Source organism: Diceros bicornis, chromosome X (genome assembly GCF_020826845.1).
Source record: "Diceros bicornis minor isolate mBicDic1 chromosome X, mDicBic1.mat.cur, whole genome shotgun sequence".
In the NCBI taxonomy this organism is placed as follows: Eukaryota; Metazoa; Chordata; class Mammalia; order Perissodactyla; family Rhinocerotidae; genus Diceros; species Diceros bicornis.
This window is the reverse complement of record NC_080781.1, coordinates 118,340,258-118,361,958: the sequence shown is the minus strand read 5'-3', so window position 1 is coordinate 118,361,958 and position 21,701 is coordinate 118,340,258. Positions and strand designations below refer to the sequence as shown.

Here is a 21,701-nt window from a genome sequence, read left to right as displayed (position 1 = left end):
AGCCTCTACTATGTGCCTTCTAAAGACCAACAAATTGGCCCACCTTGCTAAAGTCAACTTTCCTCGTGACTTACAACCAAGTTTAGAACTCATTTCAATTCCACAACACTTCTGTTCTTGCTCTGATTCCAAAGCATACCCGATGCATCCACATGCTGCAAATTGCTTTTCTGTTTGAACATCCAGTTCTGACCATTTCAGTGAACAATTTTAATCTTAAACTCTTACTGCACAAATCAGTTACTTTATATGTAGTTATTTTGAGTTAATTATTGTTATGAGAACAATAAAGTTCTTTTTTTCTCTTAAAAGCTACCTGAGCAAAGAAAATATAGGATTGGAAAGCTTAGGGAAATTTTTTTCTAGGAAACAGGTATATAGGATTAGTTTGCCCTATTCCAGTATTACACACGGGGAAGAATTCAATTAAACCGTTCTTTTGGAACAAGTTACAGATAACAGAAAAACTCCTAGCGAGTTCTATTTAGTTTTATACTAAAAAAGATAAATAATTGCAGCTTACTTTCTTATACTTGGCTTTGACATGCAAAGCCCTCTCCACAGCCATGGACCACTCTTGTTCCTTCACAGATTCAAAGTAGAAAAAGGCTTCTGTGCTCAAGTCCAGCTCTTGGAATCTGAGAAAACAAGAGGATGTGAGATCTATACATATCCCATAATTATCTCTGACTACCTCTTGTCCCATTTTCTGAGACATTAGTTGAAAAAAGGAATGGGAGAGAGAGAAATTTTATAGAACTGCTCTGTTGACCCAGGTGATCAGTAAAGACAAGTAGCTTTCTTTTTGCAAGACTCTCCACAAGTATATGCACAGGCTATGTAAAACATAAAAAACCTCCACAAGGGATAACAGTAGAGTTTTGCTTATATATAGAAATAGTCACTGTTAGAACTGACCTCAAGTCTCAGTTTCTAGGAAGAATATAGTTTTCTATGGGTTTCGAGAGGACTAGATGCTTCCTTACACCATTTTAGATAGCGTTCCTTTCTGATCGCACAAGTTTGACCTATAAGTTAACTCTCATATATAGTCTACAGTAGGTTTTACCAAATAGTTTAAAGAAAAAAGGAGGGCAAAGTGTCATGTAAACTAACACCAAATATAGAGCCAAAAGGAAATTGCAGACGTGTTCTTTACCCAATGCAGTAGACATCAGGAGGGTTCGGATCACAGTTCAGCCAAGGTTCTAACCCACTATCTGGAGACTGGCCGTTCACGTTCCAAGTTCCAACAAAAAATCTAATACATAATACCAAAAAATAATTTGAAAACAAAGGTCAAGTATGAACCAACAGAAGTTCTCTCATCACTTCTATACAAGGGTATGTTCAAAATAAGCCAACATAATTTCTCAAAATGTTTTGCCACACACATAAGAAAAACCTTTCACGTAGAACACAAAGGCAGTGGGCTTATTCTCTCTAAATTTTACACTAGGTGAACCTACACAAAAGAACCAAGTCTCTATTTAAAAAACACCACATTTCCTTTCAGTCAGACTCCATCTAAACTCAGACTTGAAGGGAGAGCTTGTGGATGGGAAAGAGGTAAGCGCATCTAATACGGATAACTGCTCCACAGGGAGCGGTAGTTGAATCCAAAAACTCACTTCCCAAAGGATTACAAGGACATCTGTGTAGGAAATTCTGTTGAGGCAGATATAGTATCAAGGGGGAAAGCAGAAGGGAAAACTCATGACTGTCTTAACTGTTTACATACAAATATAAGCATCACGGAGAATATGAGGAACTGGAGGTTTTAGCATTGGAATATAGTTATGATTGAATTAGAATAAATGAGGCATAATGGGATAGCAGATGGGAGTGGAATCTTGGACTATAAGGGTACATGCTGTTCACAAATAAAGAAAAGCGTTGCTGCTTTGCACATTGGGATACACGCCACACCACAGCACCCACCACACAGACTGGATCCAGAAAAGAAGATATCAACAAGTAAAGGTGAAATGAAAAATATAATATAGAGGAAAGAATCCAAGACAGATCTCCCAATCAAGAGGACTGAGTGAAACTTTCTTTAGTTAACCTACCAAAGTAAGTTAACATCTAGAAAAGTAATGGTGGCCTTTAATTTTCCAATACTCGCAGGAAAAACTTCAGCAGGCCATATAGATAGACACACTTGTTTATGCAATGTGCCAGGGGATATTTCTCTAGTACATGTAAGCTTGACCTGGTTCTCTAAGAGTGGACAGAAACATTAGTAGACGTGGTATCATCAGTAGTTAGAAAATCCAAGGGAAATTACAACATTTGCATTGTTTTGGATATGTATGTTATAGACCAGCATAGAGACAAGGGCTTGAATCAGTTGACCGTTCCTTTTTATTATGCTTTGATTTTTAATTAAGCTAATTAAACAAATGCCTTACATATCAAAAGGCCATTTTCTGCTATACCTCAGTAGGTAGAAGAGAGACTAACCTGAAAGTCTGAATGTTCACATACTCTTTCTCTCGCTTTGCCAGGATATGTTTGATGAGACCCTCGCGCTGTCCAGATTGGGTATTTGGTACAAAGAGCTTCCGCATGGTGTTGGTCACTTTGGGCTGTTCCTTGTTAGAAGCTTCTTTGTCACGTGGAAGCCTAGCAAATAAATGAGAAATTCAAAAGTGAAATTGCCTAAAATAGGAAAGTCTCCTACATGGGAAATATGTTTTGACATACGACTTACATTCTATTCACCGAAGGGGGCGGGGGTGGGGGTTCCCGATGAATCCCCATAGGCTGATTTTGTGAATTTATTTTCTTGTCCAAATTCATAGATGAAAAATTATCCTCAAATCCAAGAAGCCCTGAAGGACACAGAACCAAGAGTCAGAGGGAGAAAAAGGTAACATCCAACTTATCCAGGATATATAGGGCTTCACTTCGATCAGCGGTTTTGATTTGATTACTATTTGCTCAGTGGCATCACCAAACAGAAAGTTTGATCATAAGGGTAGTGATAACTCAGATTGGGGAAAGAAGCACATATGTCCCTGAAAGACTGACATATTAACTAGAACAATTTTAATTTACGTTAATTTGGAACCTGAATAATAAGAGCTAACATTTACTGAAGACTTAGCACAATGCCTGGTTGATAGTAAGGGATTGTATCATTATCTCAGTTAATTGTCACAAAGACTCGTGAAGTCAGTACTAATAAAACTGTTCCCATGTTATAGAAAAAGAAACAAAAGCTCAGAGCTGTTGAGTAACTTGACCAAGGTCCTATAACTAGTAAGTAGTAAAACTGGGATTCAAACCCAGGCAGTCTGGCCCTGGAGCCTGCACTTTTTACCACTCTGCTAAGCTGGCTCCTGAAGAGCTGACATGCCACAGAAAGGATCAGAAATGAACATCAGTCAGTTGGCATGGACTTGATAAAGCCACTCCATAGAAGAAGGTGTCTGACATTCACATTAATCCACATTATCTTATCCATCCAGATAAAATCTATTGACTAGGCAGTGATCATAGCAACCAGGGAAAAAAGAATCTTTTCAGTACCTGAAAATACAGAAGGTTTGTCCTTAGTGTCTAATTTCTGGTACCAGCTGGATGAGTCCTTTTGCTCTGGAACAAGAAGTTGTGACTGAGCTGGAGAGATAAGGGTCATGGTCAGAAACTGGGGAGCCCTCCATTGAGTGGAATTTACCATAACCAAAAGCCATTCACTCAGCACTCAAACGCAGGGGCCAGCAGCATTCTTGAATGTAAAGGAAGAGACTAAGAAAATGAAGGCAGCTCTGGGATCATTTACGGGCAGGAGGAGGATTACAGTTTACAGTAAGCTGTCCATACCATGACACTGAAGATTCTGGAAACTGGCTCAGTGTCCTTAAAGCTGAATAGACTTGTTCCCTAACCTATCCCTAGGTTCATTTCTGAAGGAAAAAAAAATCAGCTATCAAGGCTCAACGGGTAAGGTACTTTGCTAATGGCTGCTTGCCTCTGTACGAGCATGTCAGAATTTCACTCTCATTCAAATAATAGAAAGAAAACTGTGGAGTCTTGAGTTACCTTCCTGAGCAGCAAGGACCTCTGAGAGGAACTTCAAACAGTGTTCCTCATCAGGGATTTCAAAGTGGCGCTCTCTGGTCCACTCCCCCTGAACTCGAATTTTGCAGCCACCTAAAAAGAATTGAAATCCATACACATATAGCTGTGGAATACAATGTTTTCTTGGGATCATATTCTCACCTGATCAGTTTAACAGGAGAAGGTCCAGATTACAAATATTCCAGACCTCTAACGTAGGAAGCATGTCTACAAGATCAAGGGATTCGGTGTGGTAGTGGAAGGGGCGATGCAGACAGGGCAATCTAAGGGGCTGATGAACTGTGTGAAGGAGCATCCCAATACAGTGATATGATACATACTAAAGAAGTCAGAATTTCCTATGTTCTGATATATCTCTCAGATATCAATGCATGGTACTCCAAATTCTAGCAAAAGATCAATCCCCCAACCACCCTCCTCCTACCTCCTAGCTGGAAATTCCTACCATTTCAAATCCAGATCATATAGTAAGAGCATCTGAAGCATGAAAGGAATAAAGGAAATAGGATGGCTTGTTCCTAGGTTCACATTGTACCTATGCAATTGAATTTACAAACTAATTAGAAAAGAAAAGAATAGTGGGATTGGTTTGAATTATTCTGAAAAGAAGCTTCTATACCTCATCACCTCAAGTGAAAGATGTATGTCTTGAATAAACTTACAAAAGCAATATAATAACCTATGTTCAGGAGTGGTCTGGTTCAAGTACAGCCAATTGGAAAACAGTATAATTAGAAGCAAAGTTATCTAAGACTTTAGTTTCTTTCATATATAACATAGTCTTCCTTTTTCTGATGCCTTATAGTTATCATCTGTATCAACTGTCTGGATATGGTGATCTAGGAAACCTACATACTTGTTTATATTCTTATTTTAACTGATTTATTACATATATTGCTTTCTCACGCCCCTGGAAACCATAAGCTACCTGAGAGCAAGAGGCAGGCTGCATATACAGGTTATCCAACACAACACTCTGGATGGTTTCCCAGGGTTGTCTGGGACTGAGGGGCCTGTCAGGATTCAGGACTTTCAAAGCTAAGACCAGGCAAGTCCCAAGCAAAGTGGGATGGTTGGTCACTTTACTGGTGACAATGATGTCAGACTTCCCAGACAGAAGGCATTTAATAAATGACTGTTGAACCAGACTCTTTCACACTTGTAAATAACAGAGGTGAGAAAATGAAATGAGAATCCTAGTTTCCTCTTCTTCCACTTCTGAAACTTGAACGCTCTTTTTTCCTTTGCATTTCCTTAAGTTTCTATCTTCATAGATTCAGTGATCAGAAGAAAGACAAAAATCGAGAAAAAATGAAAAAGAAGGCACCCAAGTGGACTGGAGATAAGAAAATTAATGAGGGTGCCACTGTAAGGAGGAGAAAAAAAAGAGGGGTATGAATAAAGACTGACAAGAGCAGCCTTGAAGATACAGGGAAAAACTCCTTCAGGGCACAAGCAGTCCTCCCTTTCTCAGATAATTTATATTAAAAGCAGAAAAAAAATAAAAAGGGCAGTTTCTATCTGATAGAAACTTAAAACAAGAACACATATTCTCTCTTTCCCACAATCCTTGAAAGATACATTTTAGCAAATATAAAACAGAGACTGACCCATTTAACTAGAGCAGAAGATTCCAGAAACTGCTTAGAAAATAACACTAGATGTTCTCTCACCATGTTGCATGGGAAAGAGGACAAATTATTCTATGACCCAACCTTCTACTCTTCTCCCTTCCAAAACCCTCTGACCTCTTTGTGATCAGTAAACACTCCTATATCCTCATCTTTTCCTGTAAACATTCCCTGCATCTCTCAGTAATTCTCAACTATGGGTGCATTAGAATCACCAAAGGCATTTTTAAAAACACTGACACTTGGGCCCCACCCCAGGCCAATAAAACAGAATCTCTGGAAGTGAAGCCCAGGCACTGGTAGTTTTTAAAATACTCCCCAAGTGATTCTAATGTGCATCTAGATTGAAAATCAGTCACCTGCAAACTGACTGATCCCTGAGAGTAGCACTCCCCCTGCAGCCCTCTGAAGTGGAGGCTGTTTATAATCTCTCATGCCCTATTAATTTAAGATTGGTCTTATTTGTCCTAATGCCATCTCCAGACCATTCCCTCTACTCCTCCCTCAGGAAAAATCCTGTCTCCTTTGTGGGTCACCCATTGGGCTATACCAACTTCTTCCCTTCCCTTCTCCATGAGATCATCTACCATCCTCTCAGAAACTTCTGAATCCCAGATTCAATACTTGACTCATAAGACTTCCTCTCCACTCAAACCTTCCTCTCCACTCAAACCTACCTTAATTTTGGGTCCCTTCAAAATTAGCACAGTAAACCCAGGCAACACCTTCAACTTCCTCATCCAATGACCTTGCCCCTCCATCTCAGCCACCTACTCCCTCAGTCCCTATTGGGACTTCCTCAGTTACACCCAAACATTTCATCACAGAAACAATATCACCTCATAAATCCCCCATTCAAATCTCCCACTCAGACCTATTACTCCTTCCAGCTTACTTGTTCATATTGGAACCTCCGGCCCCTTGATTCCTCCATTTTCTCAATATCCATTCACTCCCTCCTGCTTTCACTTCCCTTTTTATCAAACAGATGCCATCAACACACTCTGTTGTAAAAGCCCAGAACTGCCTTAACCACTCTATTCTTCCACAGCACCTACCTTGCTAACTTCCAACCCTCAAAAATCCAACTAACTGCCTTCTCTGTACTTATATCTGAGCAACCAGAGGGAGTAAAAAAACACACATACACACCCATCATTATAAACTGATTGCTAACCTCAACCTCAACTGGGCTCTCTATGATACGAAGCAATCTAAGTTTCTATAGTCAGCTAGTCTCCTACTACTATCTGGAACAACTATTTCACATCTTCTCATTTATCCTCAAACTTTGAATCCCCCTCTTCTCAAACCCTCTCATTCCAAGCACATTGCTTCACCTCATACTTCAGAGGAAATGGAAGCCATCACATGGAAACTTACCTGTATTTATACTCATCCTTTCCCTTCTGACACAAGAAAGACAAGTACTCCTATTACAGGCCACCTTCTCTTTGAATTACAACTCCTCTCATTCTCTTAGGAATCTCACACTCACAATCATTCCCTAGATACCTCCTCCCAATATCTTTAACCTCTCCCTTGCATAGGCTCCTTCCCATCAGTATTACATTTAATCGTGTTTTAAATCATCCCCACAAAAAACCTCCTGGACCCCATATTTCCCTCCGACTCCAGTCCATCTCTATATTCCCCTCTGCAGTCAAGTTTCTTTAAAAAACACACAGTTGCTACTTGCTCATCTCCCATTTCTCTCTTTAATCCACTCCAATATGACTCTGGTTTTCACCACTCCTCTGATATTGCTTTGTTAAGGTCACCAATAACCTCCATATTGCTAAATCCAATGGATACTCTTCAGTCATCTTATTAGACCTATCAGCAGAAATCAACAGTTGGCCACTCCCTGAAATAATCTCTTCCAAAGGATTCTATGACACCATACTCATCTAGCTTGTCTCTCTCTCTTTGGTCACTAACTTTTAGTGCCCTTCAAGGTATCTCCTCTATCTAATCTTTAAAGAATAGAGTTCCTTAGAGTTCAACCCTAAACCTTTTTCTAACTCTATATCAGCATTGTCCAACAGGACTTTCTGTGATGATGGGTGTGTTCTATAACTGTGCTGTCCAATATGGTAACCAATGACCACGTGTGTAATGAGCACTTGAAATGTGACTAGTACAACTGAGGAACTGAATTTCTAATTAATTTAAAGAGGCACACGTAACTAGTGGCTATTGTATCTGACAGCAGAGCTCTATATGCAATCACATCATCTCTCATGGTTTCAAACAACATCCATGTGCTAGTGACCCAGACCTTTCTTCTGAGCTTTAGATGCATACATTCAACTGCCAATTTATCATCTACACTCAAATGTCTCAAAGAAATCTCAAACTAAACGTAGCTAAAATTGAATTCATAATCCCCCAAAGGAAACTCACTCCTCCTGCAATGTTCTTATTTCTGCAAATAGTACCATCATCCACATTCATGTCAGAAACCTGGGATTCATCCTTGACATTTCTCTTCCTCTCACCTTCTACACCCAAACCAAGCTCTGTTGATTTAACCTCCAAAAACATTTATCAAATCTGTCCACGTCTCTCCATTTCTACTGCCACCATACTCTCCAGCTTAAACTACTGAAATAGCCTCTTAACTGGCTTCCACGCAAATGATGACACCCCAGCACAAAATCTTTCATGTTCTTCCCATTTTTTAAAGCTAAAAATCCAGATTCCTTAGCATAGCTTACAAGATCCTACTAGATCTGGCCCTAGCCCATTCTAGATTGGTGCCTAAGCCTTGTTCCAGGCACCCTGGCCTCCTTTCATTTCAAAGAAAATGCCAAGCTACTTCCCAAGTTGGGGCCTTTACATGTGTGGTTCCCTTTACCTGGAACACTCATCTCTCCCCCATTTTCACCTGTCTCTTCCTTAACCCCTCTTGTCTCAATTTAAACGTCACTTCTTCAAAGAGGCCTTCCCTCATCACCCTGCCTAATTTAGTCAGTTCTCTTAAAAAAAAAAAAAAAAAAAAACCTTTGTATCTCCCCTTGATAGCATTTATCAAAACTGCAAGTATGTTAGTATCTATACCTTATCAGTTTAAAGTCTGTTTCCCGAACTAAGTTTCAAGAAGTACCATGACTACGCTGCTTTCTGCTATATCCCTAGAGCCTAGCACAGAGCCTGGCACATAAAAGGTATTCATATTTTTATAGAATGAATTGATGGATCACAGGCATCTATGTGACACTAGTAGGAAACAGCACAGAAGCAAGCACCAAGGCAGGAGCAGCAACTCTATCTATGTTGTTCTCTACTGATTCTGCAGCACTTAGAACACTGCCTGGCAAATAGAAGGCACTCGACAAATATGTGCTGAATAATGAATAAATCAGCAAGGGTTTAATATTAGGAAATTAGTATAACATAGTCCATCAAGAGGTCAAATAACGAAGAACAATATAACCATCTCTATAAATACTGAAAAAACATTTGATAAAATTCAACATACATTCACGATTTTGAAAACCACACAAACTTGAAATAAATGCAGTTTCTTAATATGGTTTTTTAAAAACCGTGTCAAATCAATAGGAAATAATGTCCTCAACAGTGAAGCACCACTTGAGGCATTCTCACTAAAATCAGAAGCTAACCAAGGATCATCATCATTATTTAACATTGGTCTCAAAATTCTTGTTGCGGTAATAAGACATGAAGCAAAACTAATAGTTACAGCTACTAGAAAGGAGACAAAATTATTATTTGCAGATGACTAGGTTGTCTATCAAAACCAAAAAACACAAAATAGCCAAAAAAATTAAAAATAAATTTCTGTGAAGTGGCTGGATAAAAGATAAATATCTAAAACTCAATAGTTGCTCTGTATACTAGTAATAAGCAATCAGAAGAGAAAAAAATGTTCCACTGACTATAGCAGCAAACAAATAAAATCCACCATAAAATACTTAACTTACAAATAAATGATACATATGAAGAAACTACAAAATGTTACTGAGAGATATCAAGAGAACCTGAATAAGTAGAGAGATATACCATGTTCCTTGACACTGACTTAATTTTATAAAGGAGTTAATTTAATAAAATTTAGCACATATCTATGGTGAAATACTAGTCAATAAAAATCATGTTTTTAAATAATTTTAAATGACATGGAAAAAGGTCACAATACAATGTGAAATGAAAATGCAGGATAAAAACTACATACAAGGGGGGCTGGCCCAGTGGCGCAGTGGTTAAATGTGTGTGCTCTGCTTCGGCAGCCCGGGGTTCGCAGGTTTGGATCCTAGGTGTGCACTGATGTACCACTTGTCAAGCCATGCTGTGGTGGCGTCCCGTATAAAGTAGAGGAAGATGGGCACAGATGTTAGCCCAGGGCCAATCTTCCTCGGCAAAAAAAGAGGAGGATTGGCATTGGATGTTAGCTCAGGGCTAATCTTCCTCACACACACACACACAAAAACAAAACCGACATACAAGGATTCCAATTATGTAAAAATACAAATAAAAGACTGGAAGGAGATACATAAAAATGTTAACTGCAGTGGTGATCTATAGACTGCAGGAGCACAATTTTAATTTGATACTTGAAACTTCTGAATTTTCCAAATTGTATATAATGAAGATATATTACCTCTATAATCAGAAAAGAAGTATTTAAAAACGTTTAATACCAACATCCAGACAATGGGAAAAGACATATTTACACTAAAATCAGGCCTGCCTAACAAACCCAGGAACTTCTCCTGCAACATACTGTGCACTCTAAAGGTTTATGTATGAAGCCCCAGGATCAAGATAAAATCTAGTTTGAGTGCAAATATTATTAAATGGGCAGAAATAACAAAGGATTTTATTCAAGTGGTTACTTAACTATTCCCCCTCTATGATCTAGTAACTTGAACTCTGGACAGAGCAACACATGGCTAATTTCTATGTAGGAGAGACCAACAAAACTAATGCCATAAATTAGGTATTTATAAAAGAGAAGGCACAGCTCAGCTTAACCTTTCAGCTTTGGATCAAATACCTATTTCCACACCAAGAACAGAACACTTGGGTATCTTATTTCAGCAGCAATGTCAGTCACTGCTGAACTGCCTTTGCTCAAAGTTTGCTTTTTCAGTGTTGTTTTTGCCTTCTTTCTAAGCACAATAAGACATAGATATTAAGTTATTTGCTCTCTTGGATAACTGCAGTAGAAGTCAGCAGCTGGGTTTACTTAGCTTTTCAGGATCAGCCCTTAAGACTTCCAAAATCCATGACCAAAGAAGAGAATAAAACCCAAACCAGAAGAAGCCCACCTAAACTGTTCAATACAAATTAACGGTGCTAAGAACAGGGATTGTGTCTAAACAAAATTGTGCATAACTCATAGCCCCAAGCTTAAGGGCCAAGCCCCACTTATCCAAGGACTCAACCAAGAGATAAAGTAACCATTTTGATTAGATTCATGTGGTCACATACTCTTTTTCCACAGCAACTACAGAATAGTCACAGTAGCATTCAAGCGCCCGTTTTCTCCTCCCCATAACAAGTACAATTAGATGATAAACAAAGAACAGCTTGCACAGAAAGTCCATGATCATTTGCTTCAAACAGATAAAAATGAAAGAACAGAAACGGTAAGAAAGAAGACCATGTTCCCTCCGATAAAGGGATGCCTTGAGGGGATGATGCTTAAATAAAAGACCAAATTTTTTTAAGAAAAAAAGGTATGCCTGGTACAAGCAAGGTACCCCTGGTACAAGAGGGACTCTGTAGCCTCCTCAAAAATATAACAAATAAAGGAAAACATTATGATTTAACATGCAAAAATAAAAAGCAGGTGGGGAAAAAAAGCTTAAAACATAACAGCAGTTAAAAAAAAAACACTCATAAACCTCATGTGCTTTAAATATTTTCTGGCCCTTCCTACCAATTCCACAACAATGAATTAACTGACAGCAACAATATTGGTAGCTCAAAGAAGCTCAGCATTAGAAAAGCAGATATTTTCAACTTTTTAAAGATTCTTGCCAGCCACCTGGTTTTTCTTATGCTTAGCCTAAATGTTTTTGGGAAGCAAAGCTAATTTGTATGGCTGCCTTAAGAAAATGGAGAATACAGGATAAGATGGTAAGATAAAAGATATGTCAAAAAAGCTGTCTTAAACATACTTGTGGGTATTCAAGTAAATATTTGTTGAATGAAAATCAACTCCATTCAGAAAGATACTCACTGTTTGAAGCTATATCAATCAAAAGAGTTTCTTCCGCTTCTGAAGGAAAAGAAGAAAGAACAGGATCAAGGAAGAGAAAACCATTCATTACAACCAAAAGAAGTACACGCCTAACTAAATCACTGCTTCTCTCAATCACCACTCCTAGGTCTTAGAACACACTTAAAAAATCTTTTGCTTTTTTGTTTAGCATTTTTAACAAAGGATTTTAATAACACTAGGTTCTAAAGATTATGAGCAATTCAACTAAAAGAAAAATGATCTGAACAAGTAACTGAATGAAACACCTCAAAGCAAATCAAGGAATGACAAATTAATAGTATGGAATATAACAACATGGTAATTCAAGTTTTGAAGGTGAGTTTAATTCCCCTCAAATATAACATACTGATTTAATATAATCTAATCATGTGATTTAGATAATTCTTATAAAAAGCCAAGGAAGTGACCCCAAAGACCCAGAGGTGAATTCCTTTCTCAACACAGATCTAGTCTCTGAAAATTTCCCAGTAATCTTATTATCTCGGCTCCTGCCCCTTATAGGAGCAGAGAATACCTCAAGTTCTTTACCTTCGGGCTACAATTAATACCTGTGGGTCCAAGGCCTACCACACCCAATAAGGAAGTATAAAACATATAAAATGGAGCAAAGCACAGTCTTTGAGTTCAGAGTTCTCTTTCCCTCAATAGCTCTCCTGGACTTCCTTTCTTACCTCTAGTGTCTAGACTCAACCTATTTCTTCCTCTCTGACTTCCCTGGATTTGGCCGACAGCACCTGCCAGACTCTCCTGGCTAGTTGAACTCTGGGTACTGACTCCTTGGGATTAGCCTGGATCTACCTTGGCCAGAAGTATTCTCAGCCTTTTCTAGCTCTCTTACAAGCCTGGATTGTATATTTGGCTCCATTATTCAGGAACAACAGAAGCAACTGGTAAGGAACTACATTGTCTAATATTAGAGAACAGTCTCACTACTCTTACTAGCATGATGAAGCAAGGAACAACAGGGCATCAGACAAAGGTATTATATGTTCACCACTGTTCTTCAGTAACTTTAATTCTTTAAACCTGAGTATTTATAGACTTTTCAATATAGATGCACAGAGTGGGAAACAAAATGGAGGTAAAACTCAAGCAGGTAACTGTTCCTTTTGTTATAGGGAACTACTGTGTGTGCATGCACATATTTTCCTAGATTCCAATCTAACAATCTGCCATCTATTTCTTATTAAAAATAATACTAAGAGAAACAGGGTAAATGTGACTCTAGAAGTAGTACAAAAAGGTATAGAGTTAACAGAAAACTAATCTAAAGTCATGTTCTTTGGCTTTTCTCCTCCTTAAAGGGCTGGGAATGTAACAAAGGGTGCTATAACATGAAAAGTGAGCTGACCACAGCAACTTACTATGGCATGCAGGAGCCTTGGCCAATATGTCTCTCTCACACAAGGCAGGCTAAATGGCTATGACTTCATTCTATACAATGTGGATACTATTCATTGTGGATATTTTTAATTCTTAATACATGCAGTCTTAAAAAGCCATACCTACTTAGTATTTCTATTTATAGGAATAAATCCTAAGGAAATAAGAGATGTGCAATAAGATTTCTGTACAGAGATGTTCACCACATTACTATTTATATTAGCAAAAAATAACCCAAATGTCAAACACAGGAGAATAATTACACCATGGGCCATTCATAAAATGGAATAGTATATAGCTATTAACAGCATGGAAAAGCACTCATAACATGATGGCATGTGGAACAAAACACTACATATAGTATGAGTCCCACTCACCCTAAAAGTTACATGTGTAGAAAAAAGGAAGATGTTAGGTGTTTATCTCTGAAGGATGGGAATTTACTTATTTTCTTTATACTTTTCTGTTTTTTTCCAAACTTTTTATACATACATATAAATACATATATAACTTTTGTGATCAAAAAAGTTCAATGTAGTTTAAGAAAGAAATCCATGCAAGGTAGGATTCAAGTTTTTCAAGAAGCTACAGCTGATACAGAATGCATCTGTCTGATGAAGCCAGTGGACCCACTGGAAACATAAGGCATTTGTTCTCTAGTAATCAATTTCCTTTCTAGAGCAACGTGAGATGACAGAAGCAATACCTCCTACACAAACCTCCCAATTTTTGAGTTTCATTGTGGCAGATGAAACAACAGATATTCTGTTCTCAGTCTCCAAATTTGAGGGCAGGAAGCCAAATATTTCCTCCCCGGAGTTGATTTTCTTATGATTCACCAATGTCAACGTTTGAGAATCAGCACAATGGAATATAAGGTATTATAATTTGGCAAGGCATGTTGCCAAACGTTTTAATTTCAAATACTGTGGGGAGAAAGTGCTGAATGTGTGTGAATCCAAGCGACCTTGATACTCTACAATGAGCAGTGTGTCAGTTAAATACAAGAATGTCATTTAAATCCACATATAAGTCTGTGAAAAAATATAAATATATTTCAATATAATGTTTCAGCACTCTTAGACAAAGCATTTATCACCTTCTCAATGGTAGGTTAGTAATGTTATCTTTTTATGCAAAGAGTACTACATTTCATTTTACGTGCAGTGACAAATTTAAAATATGTATGGTATTACACAACGCAATAATGACCACGGAAAAACATTATAAAACTAGCTAAGCAATTAAAGCTAGTACCTTGAACACATCTAAAGTGGCTATTTATAGGAATGATATCTTGAACATGCTGTTCCTTCTCGTGCAACTGGATTATTAACCTAGGAAACAGAAGAATGCATCAACGAATAGCTACTGAAAAACCCAAACATTTAACAAAATACATTGCTATATTGTTTTACACAAATCTAGTCTGTATTTATTAGACTTGTTGTATCTCGATCCCTGGGTCTGAGCCTCATGAGAGGTAGACATTGCTCTAGGTCTAAAAGGATATTAGGGGCCGGGCCCACAGCTTGGCGGTTAAGTGCACGTGCTCCGCTACTGGCGGCCCGGGTTCGGATCCCGGGCATGCACTGACGCACCGCTTCTCTGGCCATGCTGAGGCCGTGTCCCACATACAGCAACTAGAAGGATGTGCAACTACAACATACAACTATCTACTGGGGCTTTGGGGAAAAAAAAAAAAGGAGGATTGGCAATAGATGTTAGCTCAGAGCGGGTCTTCCTCAGCAAAAAGAGGAGGATTAGCATGGATGTTAGCTCAGGGCTGATCTTCCTCACAAAAAAAAAAAAAAAGGATATTAGTAGTGATCAGTATCTGAATACCCACACTGTTCTATAGCATAAAGAACATATAATAGTCTATGACATAAAAACAGCTTACAATCTTAAGAGCATGAATTAACAGTGCATACACCTTCAGAGCATGCATACCAGAGCGAAGAACTAATAGCTAGTTGTGAAGTCCACGAGGGCAGGGACTATGGCTGTCTTTTCACCACAGGATTTTTAGCACCTAGCACAGTGCCTGGCACATAGCAGTCCCTCAAGTTTGTTGAATAAACGAATTAGAAATTTCATAAATTAGCTTTCCCATTATATTTCCCTGGCTTTTAACAAAGAATGGTCCTATCTCTTCAAACAAGTATACAAGTCATGGAGGAGTAAGGGGAGGTTCCCAGCCAGCTGCATTGGTCAAAACAACCCCAGTGACCAACAAAGTAGCAGATATCACCAGATTGCCTTTATAGCCCTTGTGCTTTTACTCTGGTTTCCAACTTCATGCTGGTATTATTAGGTAAACATGACTGAAGAACTTGGCCCCTCAGTACGAAATGTGAGGCTTCTAAATTCCTATGTACTCCTGAAATATTAATTTTCATTTACTTCTTATCCTTAGTGGCCAGGAATCAAGATATAACCTACGGGTAAATAGCCTTTCTGAACATCTCCTAGCTTCCCCCAAATCAAGCACTCTTCAGGTGGTTCTTTTTGCCAGGAACACTCTTTTTTACTTCCTGAGACCCAACTCAAATATCACCTCCTCTGTGAAGCTTCCCCCAACACCCCAAGCAGAACCAGTGGGCCTCATCCTCTTTGCTTGCCCCTCTAATAGAGTACTTACACACTCCATTATAGTTATATTTATTTCCCTCACAGATTTGAGCTCCTTGAAATCAAGGACCCTATAATATTCAGTTTTGTCTCCTGCCTAACAGCTGCTCAAAATACAGGTTGAATAAACAAACTAGGTTAATCAAGCTATAAACAGAGACGAATTTCTAAATACAACAGTTCAACTTCTGACATTAAAAATGTCATTGTTTTGAATCATTTGATTTCTATTTTGTTGTCTTTTGGGTGGTTTATTGTTTTAGCTTTTTGAATTTTTTTTCAAATGTGTTAACTTTGAAGGAGATAACCTGGGGAAAGGAATTGCTTAGACAGAACTAAGTGAAATAAGAGTATTAATGCTGTCTTTCTGCTCTGATCCAGCTTGCCTAATCTGCTGGGTTTATATTTTAAGGTGACTAGAGGAATATGGGGCAGACCCCTCCATCCTGCAAAGTTCCTTAATCGAGCAGTCTTATAAACTCAGATGGAGACCAGAAACTAGATAAAAGGCTGATAAAGCAAGGGTCAAGGAGGAAGAATTTACTTTGAAGAAAGTGAACACAAAACCAGTATAATCTCAAAGTAATGTAGACTAACAATGGTGCTAACCATTAGTAGTAAAGCTTCAAATGGATTGTATTGTTAAAAACCATTACAAAACAGACAACATGGATGGACCTTGAGGGCATTATGCTAAGTGGGGTAAGTCAGACAGAGAAAAACAAATATTGTATGATCTCACTTATATGTGGAATATAAAAACAAACAACCAAACTTACAGATACAGATTGGTGGTTGTCAGAGGTGGGGGATGGGGGTGGGCAAAATGGGTGAAGGAGGTCACAAGGTACAAACTTCCAGTTATAAGATAAATAAGTCATGCGGATGTAACGTACAACATGACTATAGTTAATAATACTGTATTGTATACTTGAAAGTTGCTAAGCGAGTAAATCTTAAAAGTTCTCATCATGAGAAAAAAAAATGCAACTACATGTGGTGATAGATATTAAACAGACTTACTGTGGTGATCATTTTGCAATCTATGCAAATATTGAATCATTATGCTGTACATCTTAAACTAATATTATATGTCAATTATATCTCAGTAAAAAAAAGAAATGCACCCTTCCCCCCAAAAAAACCATCACAAAACAAAGATAAAATGTGAATTTAAGTCAATTCTACAAGTATTTATTGAATATCTACTATGTCTTAGTCACTAAATAAACTGTAGCAAGAGAGTAGGGCTAAGACTAAGTATGCAAATTCTACCTAAATGTAATCATCCCTTTCAGAACAGAAAGATGAAAAATAATAGGTATATGGCAAAACAATGGAAATCAGAATTTGGTAGCTGTCAAACAGAAACGAGTGACAAATTGTGAATGCAGACTCAGCATTATCCTTAGGAAATACTTTGATTTGTTCAAGGAAGGTTAAAGATGAAACAATAGGTTGCATCATAATCCATTTTCCTTGAAAAAAATGAATGTTAGTGTTTGATTCCCTGTTTCCAAAAAACCAATTTTTAAATGTAACGGTGGTCTCTCAAGTAAATTTCTCCTATGGTTGATAGCAGGAACCACAGAAGTAAAGATTAAAATAGGCTTCAAGTTCTAGGATAAAAAAGCCAAAAGTAGGGCCCGACCCGTGGCTTAGCAGTTAAGTGCACGCATTCCACTGCTGGCAGCCCGGGTTCGGATCCCAGGAGCACACCTATGCACCACTTGTCAGGCCATGCTGTGGTGGCGTCCCATATACAGTGGAGGATTGGGACGGATGTTAGCTCAGGGCTGATCTTCCTCACAAAAAAAAAAAGGCCCAAAGTAAAAATGTTCTGGACACTCAAGTCAGAGAAGGCACCCAAGAGACAAGAATTTCAGGATTATAGATGGTACGACAGTATTAGGTGACTCCGATGATTTCAAAAGAAACTTCTCAGACAATGTAATCCTGAGATACGTTACATGGGTTCAAATCTCAGCTACGCTACTTCCTAACTGTGAACAAGTGACAACCTCTCTGTGCCTCAATGTCTATATCTAGAAAAGGAAGTTGACGATGATATTACTATTTCACAATAACCCTCACATGAGGGTTAAATGAACTAACTCATGAAAAGTGGTGAGAAGAATACCTGGCACACATCAAGCCATTAAGTGTTAGATGTTGCTGTACTCCCATAACTTACAAAGAGTTGGAACAAAAGAATTTGATTTCTCTGTGAGGAGGACACAAATAGTCAGGAGAGCTACCACCCTTTAAAAGTTCTAGTACAAGAGTCCAGATAGAATGAGGTATTTATCTCAAGGCCAATTGCTCACTCCCTTATTAGCTAAACAGAGTTCCAAATATACTGAGCCAAGGGACCAGATCCCAAGCTATGGTCATATCAACAATGTAGCTATTTTATTTAATCCTCATAATTTTGATTTTAACAGAAGAGGAAACTGAGGCACAAAAGTTTACTGATTTGCCCAAGGGTCCCATCTCTCTATCCCATTCTAGCCTTTGGAAGCCGCAGCGGTGTTCCGCTTTTCAATTCACTTTTCTGTTAAATTCACTTATATTAAATGGGTCTTTCAAGGTTTGATGAAATCTGGGAAACATAATATGAGTTTCCCACATCAACAGAACTGACCAAGCAGGACCTAGGGAAGAGCGACTTCACAGAATCAGTTGACATCCAGTTAGAGGCACCAAGAGTCTTAGAAAAGGGCAGGATAGGCCAGTGGGAATTTCTTCTGTGTAAATTAGACAGCATAGACACAGACTCAGTCTGGACAAACTAAAAGCGGGAACCGAGAAAAATTGTTTTTAGGCAGAATCCAATGTTGGAAGATGACAGGATTTAAGTGATCAACAATTTTTAAACTCTGATGTCAAGAAACCAGTGAACAACCAAAGGAGGTGGCTTGGGCACACAAGGATAGGGGCCTATGATATATAGTGGTCACCATGGATACTTTTAAGATGAGGCATTAGTTGCAAGGGAGTGAGATCAGTAACTATAGTGATAGCTTATCAAAATAATCTTTTGATCCATCAGCCAACAGTATTTACTGAGCTCCTATGTGCATGCAAGGCAGAGTGGAAGTTAACACACACTGATAAAATGGCAAATGTCGTTTATATTTCTACATATTTCATTACTTTTTCTAACAGTCAAGTCAATAAGTGAGCAGTTACTAGCCTACACTAAACCATTACTGAATTAATGAATATGCCTTCAAGCAAGTGGAATAAAGGGGTTGGGAGAGTGGAGGAACCAGTTGAATGGGGTTAAGAAAAGGCACTAACATAAGGTTAATGAAGCGTTTCCATAGCACTTTTACTTTTTGTAAACCACTTTCACATTTATTATTCTCCCAGTTAAAACTCCAAAGGCTATAAGGTAAGGCAGTTAGTTAATGTTTTCATTTAACTGATGAGGACACTAAGGCCCAGAAAGCTTTATTGACTTGCCCAAGGTTACACAACATGTGTCAGTTGCAGGGGCAGGAACAAAGAACCCAGGCTTCCTGCTTCCCCGTCCATTGAGTCTTTCCACTGAGCAACACTGCCAGGAGAAATCTAGCAGCGTGGAAGTTGGGGACAAAGACCCGTGGTTAAACCACTTGCACTTCACACCTTGGCCTGAACCTGTTGCCCGCGCGGCCTCAGTGGGAGGAGGGTGGGTGGCTTGTCGCGGTTTGCGGTTGCGAGGTAATGGCAGGCTCCCCTCCTCTGTGGGAATCAGGTGGTTACTTACTCATATTGCCCGTTCCTCTGGGCTAGGGTGAGAGCGCAGGGCTCCCGGAGAGGACCCTTCATCTCCATACCCTCGACAGTATGCGGACGCTAGTCAAGGGTCTCTTCTAGAAGCTCAGCCAGGGAGGGGTGGCGCGGTGTGGTGTGCAGGGAGGCTTTCGCCCCGCTGCCCGCCCCGGTCCCGGTCCCGAGGCACTGCCTCCCACGCCCGCCTCCCTCCCCCGCTCGGCTCGGCCTCTGGGCCTGACCGCCCCCGATCCCTGCGCCGCGTTCCGCAATCTCTCCGACCCCCACCCCCCACCCTGCGCGGCCTCCCCTCCCCCTTCTCTCGGGCGGATACGGCAAGGGGCTGGGCTCCGACCGGGAGCGGCGGCTCCATCCGGGCGGCCTCCGGGCTCAGCCGGACTGCGGACTGCGGCCGGATCCGACGACTCTGCGTCCCCCGTCCTCACAGCCACCCGCCTCGGCTGCGCGTCGTGTGAGGAACGGCTCCGCGCCGGGAGCCGGGAGCCGGGAGCCGAGAGCCTGACCCGAGAGAGAGCGGCGCCTCGCGCCCCCGCCAGTTTTCCAGGCCGCCGCGGATTCCGCCCCCTGCGGCCAACTTGCGGAACTGCAGCGAGAGACCCGACGGAACGGGGGCGTCTCAACCATGTCCAGCAAGGAATATGTTTCAAATGCTGCCTGTGACACCAAAATTCTTCTGGGGACTTTGAAGATTGCCACAGAAACAAAACACAGTCATACCTATGAGGGAACTCAAAGGTGTTGGGCCAATAAGACCCACATCATCCATTCAAAAAATCCTTATTATGGTTATAATGCACCGTGCTGGTTATCCTACCTCTCAGATGTTCTCCCCTTCCTCTTCCTTTCACCCGCTAAATCAGAAAAGTCCTCAAATCTCAGACCTTTACCCTTCTTTTGCGCCCCCTCTAGGTCACCTTTCTTCCTCTCTCCTAATTTCTCTGTATCCAATCAGTCAAAAAACCTTGTTAATATTTTCTTTGGAATTAATTTTTGGTTCCTTGTTTTCTCTCCATTGACACCGCCATCATTTTGTTAGCCTTTGTGATATCCCCTTTGACCATTTTACATAAGAATATGTACATAAGTTTGGCAGTGGAACTTAAGCACATGATTTATGACATAAGTCATAAGAATAGTCTTCCCAGAGTAACATTTCAATTGTGTTTTTCATTTGCTCAAGAATCTACAATGGATTAGCTATCAAGACTGATTTTAAACCTATAGTAATTAAGACAGTGTGGTATGGAGCTAGGCAGACCAATGGAATAGAATACAGAGCCGCAAAACAGACCCACACATATATGGAAAGTTGATATGCAGCATATGCAACATTTCAGATCAGTGGGGAAAGAGTGGATTATCCACTAAATGGTGCTGGGACTCTTGATAATCCATATGGAAAATTATAAAATTAGATCCCTACCTCACACCATAGAGGAAAAATTCAATTCCAGGTGGATTCAAGATCCAAATGTAACAAGCAAAACTTGACAACATTTAGAAGTAAATAGAATATCTTTATGAACTTGGAATAGGGAATGAAAATGAATAGACAGCACAAAAATAAAGGAATCGATTGATACATTTAACTATATTAAAATTCAAGACAACATAAACAAGTTAAAATACAAACCATAGACTAGTAGAAGATATTCTCAATGCATATAACTGACAAACATAGCCTGAGGTTCTACACTTCTTGCCATCATCACTTTTCTGACATCCTCTCCCACCACTCTCTCCAACTCATGCTGCGTAGTCACACTGCTCTTTGCTATTCCTAGGACTTGCCGAACACATTCTTGCCTCAGGGACTTTGAACATGCTGTTCATTCTGTCTGCACTCTCACCTCCTTCAGATCTTCGCTCAAATGTCACTTTCTCAGTCAGGCCTTCCTAGACAAATTTATTTAAAATTGAAGTTTGAC

At 39.5% G+C, this 21,701-nt stretch overlaps 1 protein-coding gene across 4 annotated transcripts in view; it reads right to left on the bottom strand.

The window, feature by feature from the left end:
• OCRL (OCRL inositol polyphosphate-5-phosphatase) overlaps positions 1-20,264 on the bottom strand; it is a 47,608-nt gene extending 27,344 nt beyond the window's left edge. For 2 of the 4 annotated variants that reach the window (XM_058536692.1, XM_058536693.1), the window contains exons 1-10: positions 20,087-20,264; positions 19,748-19,827; positions 14,617-14,696; positions 11,935-11,973; positions 4,051-4,161; positions 3,538-3,627; positions 2,717-2,837; positions 2,467-2,628; positions 1,160-1,261; positions 524-638 (exon numbers count right to left, since the gene is read on the bottom strand). In XM_058536692.1, the coding sequence (XP_058392675.1) occupies positions 524-638; positions 1,160-1,261; positions 2,467-2,628; positions 2,717-2,837; positions 3,538-3,627; positions 4,051-4,161; positions 11,935-11,973; positions 14,617-14,696; positions 19,748-19,827; positions 20,087-20,125 (939 nt within the window). In that variant the 5' untranslated portion in view covers positions 20,126-20,264. The remainder of the gene's footprint in view (positions 1-523; positions 639-1,159; positions 1,262-2,466; positions 2,629-2,716; positions 2,838-3,537; positions 3,628-4,050; positions 4,162-11,934; positions 11,974-14,616; positions 14,697-19,747; positions 19,828-20,086) is intronic. The other 2 variants (XM_058536690.1, XM_058536691.1) reach the window with 1 other exon arrangement.
• Between the last annotated feature and the right edge of the window lie 1,437 nt (positions 20,265-21,701).